General features: G+C 38.1%; 1 protein-coding gene across 1 annotated transcript in view; it reads right to left on the minus strand.

Annotated features, from left to right (window-relative positions):
• Window positions 1-9,179: 9,179 nt before the first annotated feature.
• Window positions 9,180-13,436, minus strand: part of LOC126354784 (palmitoyl-protein thioesterase 1) — a 38,853-nt gene continuing 34,596 nt past the window's right edge. The window contains exon 6 of the mRNA XM_050004691.1: window positions 9,180-10,085. Coding sequence (XP_049860648.1) covers window positions 9,960-10,085 — 126 coding nt within the window. The 3' untranslated portion in view covers window positions 9,180-9,959. The remainder of the gene's footprint in view (window positions 10,086-13,436) is intronic.

Raw genomic sequence — 13,436 nt, forward strand, 5'->3', positions numbered from 1 at the left:
TATTAGGCCACTTCAAAAATCTGTGATGCAGGGTACATATAAAGCATGGTAAGCTGATCAAGGGTATGACAAATTCTGAAGGCCGCAAAGTATGAAGTTTACATTCAAAGACTGCTGCACACTATGAATGAAGATGACCTGGATCGAAGGATGGAATACTGGGAGTTGTTTGAAGACATTCTTCACAAGGATGTATGGTTTGCAGGGATGGTTATCCGGTCTGACGATATGCAATTCAAACTAAACGGTACTGTAAACATCCACACCTGCATATACTGGGCTTCTGAAAATCCTCACATTCACATGGACAAACATGTAAATATACCAGTTGTTAATGTGTTGAGTGGTCTGTCATATGCTACAAACATAGATTTTACCTGCCACTTGATTAAAATGAAAGATTTTACTTACAAGATGATGGCACTTCTCACTACCACAGAGATGTCAGAGCTTGCTTGGATGGATGATGGACAGGTCGAGGAGGAGCTGTTGGGTACCTACCACAGTCTCCAGACCTTACACCTCTTGACTTCTACCCATGGAGGATCTTGAAAAATAGTTTATCAACAGAAGCCAGCTACGCTGAACAAGCTACGAGAAACCACAAAGGCGCCTTGTGCTGCTATTGCACCAGCCACACTGACAATTGTAGCTTGGTCAGCAGTTCAGCTGCATCAACATTGTTTAGCTGCTGATGGGGGGTGACTTTGAACACACAAAATAATCTTCTGTCCATGCAAGAATTGTAATGGTATGTCACTTTGTTCCATCAATATTGACTATCAAAGAGTTTCCATATTTTGTGTACTCCTCTGTATATTTTGCCGAGGCAATAAAAATAATGATAATCAGCCAAAATCACTACTTGAACTGTTCAGTAACAATAGCAGATTTTTCCCGTGGAATAACTAACAGCTGAACTTTTTCATATGACACCACATCTATTGGCTTCCTCAACTCGCAACTCTCATCATCTGACCTAGCGTTGACCTTGTGCAGATCAGTGTTTTACCTCAAACTTCATTTACATAAATTAGAAGAATCATGGAAGCTGTGGCAGTGGAAAGTTGAGCCAAACTTTCATGCTCCAGGATTGTTAACAAAAACAGTGAAAGATAATCTCTCTTTTGTACAAACATTTTACTGTTTCTCAAAATATTTGTGTCTCAAATTTATGCACATTTGCATGTGTTAGAGACAATTTTGGAAACTTTTTCCTCTTCAATGTTAGTATCTCAAAAACATAGATTTGGTAGGGTTCGACAGGTCCTTTATGTGACGAAAATCACTCAAGGGAACAGAAAAGTTATTCGGCAATAGATACATATATTCATTGTTTTCTGTGTCAATTAATCAATTGTTCAACGTGTTTAGACAACTTGCATTGTGAAAATAAAGAACGGTATGATTTTTGGTTACCTTTTCCTGACTTCACTAATGACTTGGGCAAACAGGTTGCTTTAGTTCACAAAAGCACATGGTTGGAGTACCAAAGAAACAAGCCACTGTCTTCTTGGAAGTGCTTTGGGAATGAAACATTTTTGATGGTTTTGCTTCTTCTTGTAACATTCAAAACAGAGTTACCTCTCAGTTTCCAGCTTGTATCTTTCTCCATTGAAATTTTTTTTAGTATCTCCATAGACCAGGGGTGCTCAACCCATGATCGTGGTCAACTGGTCGATTGCCAAGGCTTTGAGTCAATCTTTCAAAACTTATTCCCAAAATCTGTTTAAATGAACTGTTTTCGGACATACCAGTTTGTTGACAATGAGTGATTCGCATGGTATTTGTAGGTGGTAAATCTGACAACACATTCAGCTAATAGTCCCACTCAAACAAACTTAAGGAGTCCACTCACCAAGTTACAGTTCTCACTCAGTGTTTGTGAAATGTGAATGTAGCTAAACACAGGAAAACATGCCACTTCTGTGGTGAGTGGGAAGAACAGTTTTATATACACTGCATACAGACAGGTGTATGTGTTTGATATGTAATATCTGAAAAGGGAAATAATGAATGTCAATTTCAAACAGTTCACAAAGACTTCAAATTGAAAGCAGCTGCTGGTAGTTAGCTGAGAAGGTAGACACTTTCTAACCTTAAAAGTAAATTACAATTTCAGCCCTATTTTTGTAAAGCCTGTATATAAAAAGTCTCTCATCAAACATAGGATCATTTCGTGTATCAGAAGTACTGATGAAAATGTTCAAAACCATTTGACAATGGCACAGCTGAAAAACAAATTGGAGATAGTATTGGCAAACAGAGACCTGTCTGTCAAGACCTACTGTGACAATAAAAGTAGAATTAATGGCAGAAAATAAAATAAAGTCAACTGATATAAGATTTTCCGCTCTGCTTGTGTTTCAGATTGTAGTTAGATAAATCAGTAGATAGTCAATTCACCTGAAGTTATGATTTCTGTAAGGTTGATTTTTTGGTTTTCAGTGTAAAAGACGTGCTTACAGTTTGACCTCCAAAGATGCTACACGAGGAGGGAATGTTTACAATGCATTCAAATCCTTCATTTATAAATATGATTTGTCTATTCAGAAACTTGCATCTATTACTACTGATGGCAAACACGAAGGATTTGTCACATTGTGTGCGAATGACGTACCTTTATTGCCTTTAAGTTTCATTGTATCATGCATAAGCAAATACTTTGTGGACATATTCTGTAACACAGCTTATGAGTATTGTTACAAAAATTGTGAATTCAAAATTCTTGCAATCACTACAGAGAAGAAAGTTTAGAGTGCTATTAGAAGAAATGGATAGCCAGTCTGGAGACCTGCAATTGCACACCGCAGTTCAATGGCACACACACGGAGGTGTTGGTTGTGACAGCGGGGGAGGCAGTGTTCCGCCTTGGCCCCCGATAGCTGAAAGGGGCGCCCACAGCAGAGGAAACAATTGTGAAAGTGGCAGCAGAAAAGGCGAGGGCGCCAGTCACGATGTAGGGAGACTGTCAGGTGGACAGAGGATGCCAGGACAGTGCGAATGACACAGAGGCATCACCAATGGTGACTCTCAGTGACCGCAGGAATTCAGTCTTCCAGTTGGGTGTCAGAACTGTGAGCCCACAAAGCTGTCCTAGGACAGAAGTGTTGCGATACCAGTATAGGCGGATATTTTGGCATTGGTTGAAGCAGATGTAGTAGAGTACGGGGCTAATGGCTACGCAACAACCCTGCTGGATTCTTTATCTCCAACAGGAGTAAACTGAGGAACTGGTCAAGAGCCATTTCCGGTGACACACACGAAACATATTTTTTCATCTGAGTCTTCAATGTTTGTACTAGTCATTCTGCTTCCCCAGTCGATTGGGGGTGGAAAGGAGGAGCTGTGACATGGTGAACAGCACTTTTTTTTTTTTTTTACACAAATCTGTGAATTTCTGAGGTATAAACTGGGGGCTGTTGCCTGTAACTATAATATACAAAAGACCTTCCATTTCAAAGATTGTTGACACAGCTGAAATTGTTGTCACCACAGAAGTAGGCATAAAATGCACCGCATACAGGAACCTAGAATATGCATCAATCGCAGGGAGCCCGGTTATATTCAAAAAAGTCCTGTAAAGTTTACATGAATTATTTCCCAAACCGATGGGGAGCTGGCCATGGCTACAAAGATGCACGTTGTGGACAGGCTGGAACTACTCTCACTATTTCCCCAACAATGTCTGGCAAAAGAAAAGGGTGTGGCAATGCTGCCGTAGATTCAGTATGCTGGTGTATGGGTTTAATGGCAGCACACAACACTTCAAATCCCAAATAAATAATAGACGGTTGGAAAAAGTTGTGTCTCGTCCAAATTGCACTTTAACCTTGCAGACTGTGAAACAGAGCATGGAGTTTCTGCTAATATTTTTCTGTAAAGGCACCAGAAACGACTATGTCATCCAAATAATTGATGCAGCCTGGAACTGATGCAATAAGTTGTTCTAAAAAGCGTTGAAAAATAGCTGGTGTGATTGCTACACCAAAAGACAGATGCTAGCATTGATAAAGCCCAAATGGTGTATTGATAACTAGAAGGCATTTAATTTCTCGTCTAGTGGCAGTTGTAAATGTGCGTTTGCTAATGTCAGTCTGAAAAATAATGGTCCCCCAATAATTTTTATAACATCCCATAAGGGTGTGGTAGAGAATTGGTATCAATGATTGTGCATGAATTGCTTTTTTAAAATCATTGCAGAGGCAGAATTGACCTTTATGTTTTTTTACTATCAAAAGTGGTGATGACCATTCTTTGGAAGAAATAGGTCGAATGAGATCAACGGATTAAAGATATCTAATTCTGCTTTTACTTGATCCTGTAAAGTTACTAGTACTGGGCAGGCCCAGAAAAAAATAGGGACAGGCAGATTGTTTTAATGATAATATGGGCATTAAATTCTGCTGCACAACTCAGTCCTGGAGAAGATAAAAGAGGAAAATTCAGCAGAGAGAGCATCTAACTGTTGATATGGACCTTGATCAGAAACGAAATGCACTTCTTCATAGATAGAGACCACAAAAAGATTAAAAGCATCCAAACCAAATGGATTTTCAGTGTAAGTATTGTCCACAACTCTGCATGTTAATGAACAAACCACAGCCTTGTAAAGTCACAGGTGCAAAAAACTGTGCAAGAATGGGAATCTGTTATTTGTTATAACTTACCAGCCTCCCTGGCACTGGGGAGAGGGGGAGACCCAAACCCACACAAGTCTGAGAATTCACCAATGTTGCTGCTGCACCTGGTCCACCTGCATTCTCAATGGTTTGCTAAATACACATGCTTCAGTGTATAATTTGTTCTGAAAACTGTCACTGCTGACATAGTGTTGACATCCATGTTTGTTTCATCCCCACTGTTTCAGAAGAGTGTTACACAGAGAAAAGATGTCTTTTTTTATGACACCTATTGCACATTGGAGCACACGTCCATTCATGCTGAATTAAGCAGTATGGGCATGAAGGTAGTGCGGATCCCAAGGCTCTTCCTGTTGTCATGTGGACTTGTTGTCGTGAACGACGATTATCTGTATGACGCTGAGATGCCTGTTGGACTGATGCATCTTCTCCATTCCCTTGTGAACTGACTGAAGGCTGGGAGGGGTGAGAGGAATGATGTATGAAACTTTGGATCAGGATTCTATCGGACTACCTGCAGTCCGTGAAGCTTCAAATGACTGAGCTATGTTTAATACTTCTGTAAGCATAGGATTTTCATACTTGTAGAGCTTCCCTATCAGGAGTGACACATATAATTGAATCTCAAACCATTTGATCTACTTAGCGAAAGACTTGAAGGTTCATGTAAGGGGCAAGCTGACACAATTGATACTCACAAGGTGAGATCCATGATGAAAAAGAGCCTCACACAAGTTTACCACTGTTACTCCAAATTCCTGGAAATGATGTTGCAGGCATTTTTCTCAGCCATCCCAGTCTTCTGCTTCATCATCATACGCAGGGAACGGCGGCAAGTATGTCGTCGCTGAGGTTGCATGTTCTGCTAATGTGGTCATTAAGAGGGAAATAGTAATTGTCAGTGCCTGCTGTTGCTTAAGAGATTTAAGCAGTGCCTCCATGGAAATTAAACTCAAAGGACCAATGACTGAAGTGGAGCACATGAAACCAAATACCATACTTATTGCCAAAGTGTTCTACTCCAAGAACACTGTAATTTTTACATGAAGTAAGCATTTATAGATGAGGAAGAAAGTACATACAACAAACAACACACAAGTGGCCAGCAGAGCCTTGCGCTCCGTCCCGTATAGTAATTGGTTCTAACAGGGGACACAGGCAGCAGGCTGCACAAGCAACTGTTATTGTACTAGCCGGCCGATTGGCCTCTAGTTGCTGAATCGAGTACAAATTTCACACACGAAGTATGAAACGGCACACACACCAATTTGGTAGTTACAGCACCTACTTCTTCTATAACATGTTTCACGCAAAACTTGACCTTTGACTAGCAAAGTTACAGAAATTAAATTTGGAACAGTTTCCTTGAATACAGTCTGATCAAAAAACAGCAATGGGTCAAGAAGCTGCAAAGGAGTAAGCGGTCAGCTTTACAACAATCAAGACAGTTTGAAAATGGATTTTCAAATTTCAGGGCAATGGAACCTATTCTAGGTTTCATATCACCATCTTTCCAAAAAGTGGATGTGGAAACTATTTCAAGTAAAATGAGTAGTACTCTTTTTTTGTGTGGTGAGAATGAACCTGACGAGGAAATAAATTGATTTAAAAATGACATTTCCCAGCCCTAAAAGTGTAAAAGTGGTGTCATATGTTGAATCTTTTTTTAAAATCAACTTATCGGTATGTGTGTGTTTTCAATGATGAACTTAGCATAAAAATAAATAAATTGATTGATCCTCATCTTTGAACATTATACAAAGCTATCTCATTAGAATTTTTCAGTATTTATTATGGTGTATTCTTTACATCTACATCATACTCTGCAAGCCACCTAATGGTGTGTGGTGGGGAGTACTTTCAATACCACTATCTGATCCCTCCAACCCTGTTCCACTTGCGAATAGTCCGTGGGAAGAATGATTGTTGATAAGCCTCCGTATTGGCTCTAATTTCTCAAATTTTGCAGCCCAAATTGCAAAACTCATTTACTCCTTTTAGTGTCATGTCCTAATCTAATTCCCTTGATATTGCCTGATGTAATTGGACTACATTCCATTGGCACTGTTTTGCTTTCGTTGATGTTCATCTTATATCCTCCTTTCAAGACACTGTCCATTCCTTTCAACTGCTCTTTCAATTCCTTCGTTGTCTCAGACAGTATTATAATGTCATCTGCAAACATCAAAGTTTTTATTGCTTCTTCCTGAACTTCAATTCCTTCTCAAAATTATTCTTTGGTTTCTTTACACTGTGTATAGATTTAACAACACTGAGGATTGGCTTTGGCCATATCTAACACTCTTCTCAACCATTGCTTCCCTTTCATGCCCATAGAGTCTTATAATTGCTGTCTGGGTTGTGTACAAGTCATGTACAGCCTTTTGCTCCCTGTATTTTACCCCTGCTACCTTCAGAATTGCAACATTGTCGAAAGCTTTCTCTAAATGTACAAAAGCTGTAAACTCATATTTCCCTTTCTTTGAGCAATCTTCAAAGTTAAGCCATAGAGTCAGTATTGTTTCAAGTGTTCCAACATTTCTCCATAATCCAAACTGATCATCCCTGAGGCCGGCCTCTAACAGTTCTTTTATTTTTCTGTAAATAATTCATATCTGTATCTTGTAATCATGACTCAGATGGAAGAGTTTTGTCATGGCTGGCTCTCACAAGAACATCAGCAGTTCTGAGGGAATGTCAATCTACTCTAGGGACAGTAATACGGCTTAGGTCTTTCAGTGCCCTATCAAATTCTTCTTACAGATCTTATTTCTTATCTCATCTTTACTTCCTCTTCCATCTGCCTTCAAGTTCATTTCACTTGTACAGTCCATTTATAAATTCCTTCTATCTTTCAGCTTTCTATTTATTGCCTATTTTAGCTCTGAGATGGGGTAGCAATATGTATAAATAGGGATGGTGGCAGTATCACCTAGACAAGATATAAGAGGGCAGTGCATTGGTCGAGCTGTCACTTGTACTCAGGTGATTTATGTGAAAAGCGCACGATGGGAATTAGCAGACTTTAAACGCAGAATGGTAGTTGGAGCTAGAAACATGGGATATTTCATTTAGGAAATTCAATATTCCGAGGTCCACAGCATCAAGAGTGTGCCGAGGATACCAAATTTAAGGCATTAGCTCTCACGGCAGACGATACAGTGGCTGATCTCCTAAATTTAACAATTGAGAGCAGAGGTGTTAGTGTAGTTATCAGTGCTAACAGACAAGCAGCACTGCATGAAATAACTGCAAAAATCAATGTGAGATGTATGATGAACATATCCATTTGGACAGTGTAGCAAAATTTGACGTTTTTGGGATATGGCTGCAAATGACTGATGTGAGTGGCTCTGTACCCTTGACAACTGGAAAACAGTTGGTAAGAGCTGACAATAGGGTAAGAGTGTGGCGCAGGCACCATGTAGCCATGGATCCAAATTGTGATTTTCAAACTACAGCTCTTTAGTCAGTGAATAATAATGTAAAATGTACGAAGGCTGGCCTAAGACATGGGTTACTTTATGCCCCGACTGTTCAAAAGTACATTATAAATGCCAGGCTCCTAAATTGTTTTGCAAGTACAGAAGCGAATAATTTGAGGAAGCTATCAGAGTTCGACATTTCTGTTTCCACGTGATCTCATATACATCAGGAAATTATGCTTGTCTTGGAAAAAGCACACTACGAAGTGGAGTATGAAGATGTACAGTAAAATAGTGTAAGAACTGCTATAAAAATGTGTATCCAGGAATAGTGAACTAAGACATTACACCTAAATGTTTGCATGCAAATGTAAGATAGACTGGCAGTACCAAAAATGAGAAAAAAATACTTGAAAAATAAGTAGCAAAAGTTATTTCTCAAATAAGATCACTCTTAAATCATATCTTTACACAATGACTGAGAATACACAAATCCTCCTATGTCTCTCTCAATAGATGTCACAAATTAGGGAAATTAAGATGGTCTAGAAAGACGTTTTTAAGTCTAGTTATCTCACATTACTTTGTAACATGCACAGAAAAATTCAGAATGGAAGTTCAGTTGTGCTTCTAGGACCAGCAGATAGTATGTATGGCCTATTTTACAATAGAAAAAAATAATGCAGTAAATCACCTGCTGTACATCCTTAAATAATCACTTTATGTATGTAATTTGTAGTTACTAAAGAGTAATAATTATTATCTACACTTTTATTACAAGCAAAAACACAGGTTTCAAAGCCTTTTACAGCTTCTTAGATAGTGGTTTGCAATTGTTAATAAATGAATAAAATAAATAATACATAAATAAACCAATAAATAGTAATTTCTATACCAGCCTGTTACATCATATGTATAGAATATTCAACCATGTATATACTCATCAGTGACATGAAACTTATCTAAAGATGTTAATTTTTTTTTCTGCTGCCATATTACAAAATTACAAAGCAGAAACAGTTCAGTCTGTGGCTACTCTGTCACTAATTAGTCTTCATTTCTTCCATTTCACTCAGGCTTTAATGTCCGAAACAAAGGCATAAAACAGTGCTTTTTCATATTTGCCATTACATTATTTTTATTTTCACCAAATTACAAAAAGAGTATTGACACAGAAGTACAAAAAAATCTGATATCAGAACAACATATATCACAGCCACTAAGGAATCCAGAAGGGCCAATAATAAAATTACAGAGGATTACAAAAATCTTGAGATTAGACCTCATAATGTCTACACTGAATTAAGATGCATACAAAGTGAGCATTTAGCTGCCAAGATTAACGCACAAAAATTGTCCAGGATTCAGAAAACAAGTCTTATAAATAATGGGGATTGATGTGTTCCCAAAAACAGTGAGGGTGATTCTCTGGATTGAAGCAGACAGTATTTGGGCATAGTTAAATATGATAATAAATACAGACAACATTCAATATGCTTATCAGAAGTGAAAAGTGAGAATAAGAAGTTAAGGTACTTTGGAGCACTAGAACAAACACACACACACACACACACACACACACACACACACACACACACACACACACACACGCTATCCAAGATTGCACAATTATTCCTGTTTTTAAAATAAAGTATACCAAACAGTTAACTAGTTTGTTAGAAAATGATATGCATATGTGTTGAGTTTTTTGTCTGCTATTTCTCACATTCATCATTCTAGCACTCATTGGCAGTTAAAAATAATTATACTTTTTCCTGCTGGAAACAATGTTGGTAACCAAAAACAAATATTTTTAGTCTACTGTACTTTTTCAGAAACTTGCAGGAAATATATCCTATGCTCAGCAATATTTCCCAGTAATGATAAAGTATCATTCCAGAAAACCATGAAGAATTGTATTAACAAACCATTCTTCACTAAACTGCAGATGATTACCATCAATTGCAATCAGTTTTAGGCGGCCCTCTTTATCCATCTGTTTTAGGCCTATACGGTCCTGTAACAATTTAAAAACAAGTGATTACATCCCACACACTACCCCAAGTAAATGTTATCAATCAGGGAAAGTTCTTAGTGGAATATACATAATGAAACGAGTAAAGGCGACAGCTCACTGTATAGTTAGAATAGCTACATTGTCCCACATGACTATATTGTACCAGCCGCGAAGCTTGAATAGGATGAGGGCTTTTATCAGGCGAACTGGCTCAGGGGATAAAGGGGGTGGAGAGAGGTACAAAAAGATTGGAGGGAGGAGTGGCTAACGTCTGGGAGGATAAGGCAAGTGCACAGGACTGGACTCCAGCACTGGAGAGTTTGCTCATGTGTAGGCTGTGGAAGTTCCATGTGATGTAAAATGGATGGAGGAGTGGACAAGGAGGGTGAAATGGCAAACAAAGCAGTAGTTTCTTTAGAGGAAAAAGTGAGCTGAGCAGAGTGGGGTATTGTTCATGGGGATGGGAGTGGAATTGGATGTGGGACAGGAGCTAACAGGGATCAAGACCAGGAGGATTCTGGGATCAAAAGATGTGTTGTAAAGGCAATTCCCATACACACTGTTCAGAGACACTAGTATGAAGGGTGAGGATGCAAATGTTAAAGGTTTTGAAGCAGGCATTGTCAAGCATGCTGCGCACAACAGTATTTTCTATCACTGAGTGGTTAACACTAGTCTTGGCCGCAGCACATCATATTAGAGTTCTATCACATGAATATCCTATTCCAGGCGTGGCTCATTGTTTTCATACTGGGGAAGGTTGCAACGTTTATCGACTGGAGCTAACATAGATGTTGGGCTATGCTACAAATCAGTCTGTCACCACAACCAAAAGTACAGGAGGTATGGGAGCAACATCATACTCTAGCCAAGCATTTACATACTGTATGTATTTTCCATTTCATAACGAACTACTAAATAACATGAAAAACTAAATGAAAGATAAAATATATAGAAAGCTAACTTATCCCCCAACTTTACATTTCCCAACAAATCAAACTACAAGACGCGTTTTGGAGAGATCTTTAATGCAGTGTATATTAGCTTTGCTGCATGCTTGATGTTTCTTGTATTTTCATTTCTAAACTTCAATACTTTGTGTGGTCAAATCGTGGTGTTTTGATTTCGTATGATGAAACAGGGATGTTGCTATGACATCGCAGATCTTGTGCTGTGACTGGCTGACATGAGCTACTGGAGCATTTGCCATTGTAATTTACACACCGTATTTGTCGTATTTATACTTGTGTATTACAAAAACATTCATTTTAAGTGGCATAGCACATGCAACACTGCATTGTACACTGCTGTGTTAAAATTGAATGTATACCGTAGCCCGGATTTACACTAGTTTGGTCCTTGGTTCATGTTTACATTAGGTCTGGGCAAACCAAGTTTCTTCACTTTCTTCCTAATTACAAGTTTCAAAATTTTACCTGATACCTTGCACAATGGATTCATATCGGATTGTTTCCGAACTCATGGTATGCTGCTGTTATTAGCAAGAAAGTAAAACTGACTAAAATCGTGTATAATACACTCTCAAAAAGAATCTTGCTAATAATGCATATTACCTGCCTAACGAAACCTGTGTAACCAGTCATATCATATACCATACAGCAATTCAGCTGTAACTTGTGCTTTTTGCACAATCAGATGTTCATCTGAATTAAGGACGAGATCCAAATTATGGCCAAGACCAGAGTTGATCACTCAGTGGTAGAATACGCTGCTAAGCACAGCACATGATACGAAGATTACAGCATTGCATTGATACCAATGGTCATCACTTCAAACACCTTCTGTAAATGGATGTTCATGCCACCTTTTTTACCTTTGTTGACCTTCAAATACCTTACTGTTACACATCATTGGAGTCTTCTCAATAGCCGCTATCAGAAAATAAGTACCAAACTGTAGCATCCCATTAAAAAAAAAAACTAAAACAAAGTTGACCTTCATATCTCTGAAGTGAACCCACCTAGCAACAAAAAAAACCAATGTCATATTATGGCCCCCGTTGTTCCATGCAACTTCTGTCCCACAAACTTTTCAGCTCCTATCATATGTTTGGAGTTATTTTTTGTGACAATAGTTAGTGACTCACCTTGTATATTAAAATGAAGGCAGATTCTTGGTCTCAGATATTTTACATATTTTTCCTGGTTTTTTAAAGTATGTAAACAACAAAAATGTATGATGCACAGGGTGCTGTCAGTATGTTTATAACTTTTTTTAAATGTATTAAAGTATGATGCATAGCTTATGCTGAAATGTACTAAATTAATGTCTCCTGTAAGTCTGAATTTTTATTAATTTTTTTATTTAATTATACATGAAGATATAGTTTTATACTGTTTTACATGCTCCTGTACGACTTATGTCATGTAACTATAAAAAAAATTTTTCACAGTGACATTTTTTTAATGTTAGTTTCAAACAGCTGTTGACAAAACTGCACTTTGTGGTGCCACTTGTGTGTGAGTTCATAATATTTTGGTGTTATTTCTACTATCTATGAGACAAGTGTTCATAATATTGCACTTCTGTAAAATCATTGAAACTTCCTTTTTGTTCCAACCGAGGCCTGAAGATGATCTGCAGCACAGATTGATACCGGTAGTCAGTAAATAAAGTTGTTATCCAGATGGTATGTGTGTATTTATTATAACAAAAGGGCCACTGTTCCTAAGACATTGTGCCAACTATGAGGTACCCCGTATCACATGGATGAACACAGCAAGCCAGGTTTCACAAGATCGCTCTCTATAGAATCGATGTTGATATCTATAGAGTTGACTTACATTCTCTAACAAGACCACAACACATAAACAAAAAATGTGGTGTGCAATTCTACAACAGACAGATGTCAGTGATATAGGCCTATAATTGTGTGTACCTGTCCTACGATCATTCCTGAAAATGGGAATGAATCACCTTTCTAATTGCTTAGTATTGTTTGTTGCTCCAGCAACCTAAAATAAACTGTTGCTATAACATTAGAAAGTTCTTATGCATAATTTGTGTAGAATATCACAGGTGTACAATCAGGTCCAGCTGCCTTTCCATTGCTAAGGAATAACAGTTGATTTTCCAACACACAGATAACTGCTTCTAATCGCCAGAGATTTGTGAAACTTGCAACAACAGATTAAAATGAAATGCAACACCAGTTTTCTTTAATGCAAGTACACCAATGGACCAGAACAGTGTCATTCTTTCAAAATGACCCATGACTTCCCGATATTCTAGTGAAGTTAGTTGGTTCTATAAACCTATATATGGCACAAATAATAACTTTACAACATATCACAGTGGTGTAGGGGATACTGAGATGAACAATTAAATATA

This window comes from Schistocerca gregaria, chromosome 3 (assembly GCF_023897955.1).
Source record: "Schistocerca gregaria isolate iqSchGreg1 chromosome 3, iqSchGreg1.2, whole genome shotgun sequence".
Classification (NCBI taxonomy): Eukaryota; Metazoa; Arthropoda; class Insecta; order Orthoptera; family Acrididae; genus Schistocerca; species Schistocerca gregaria.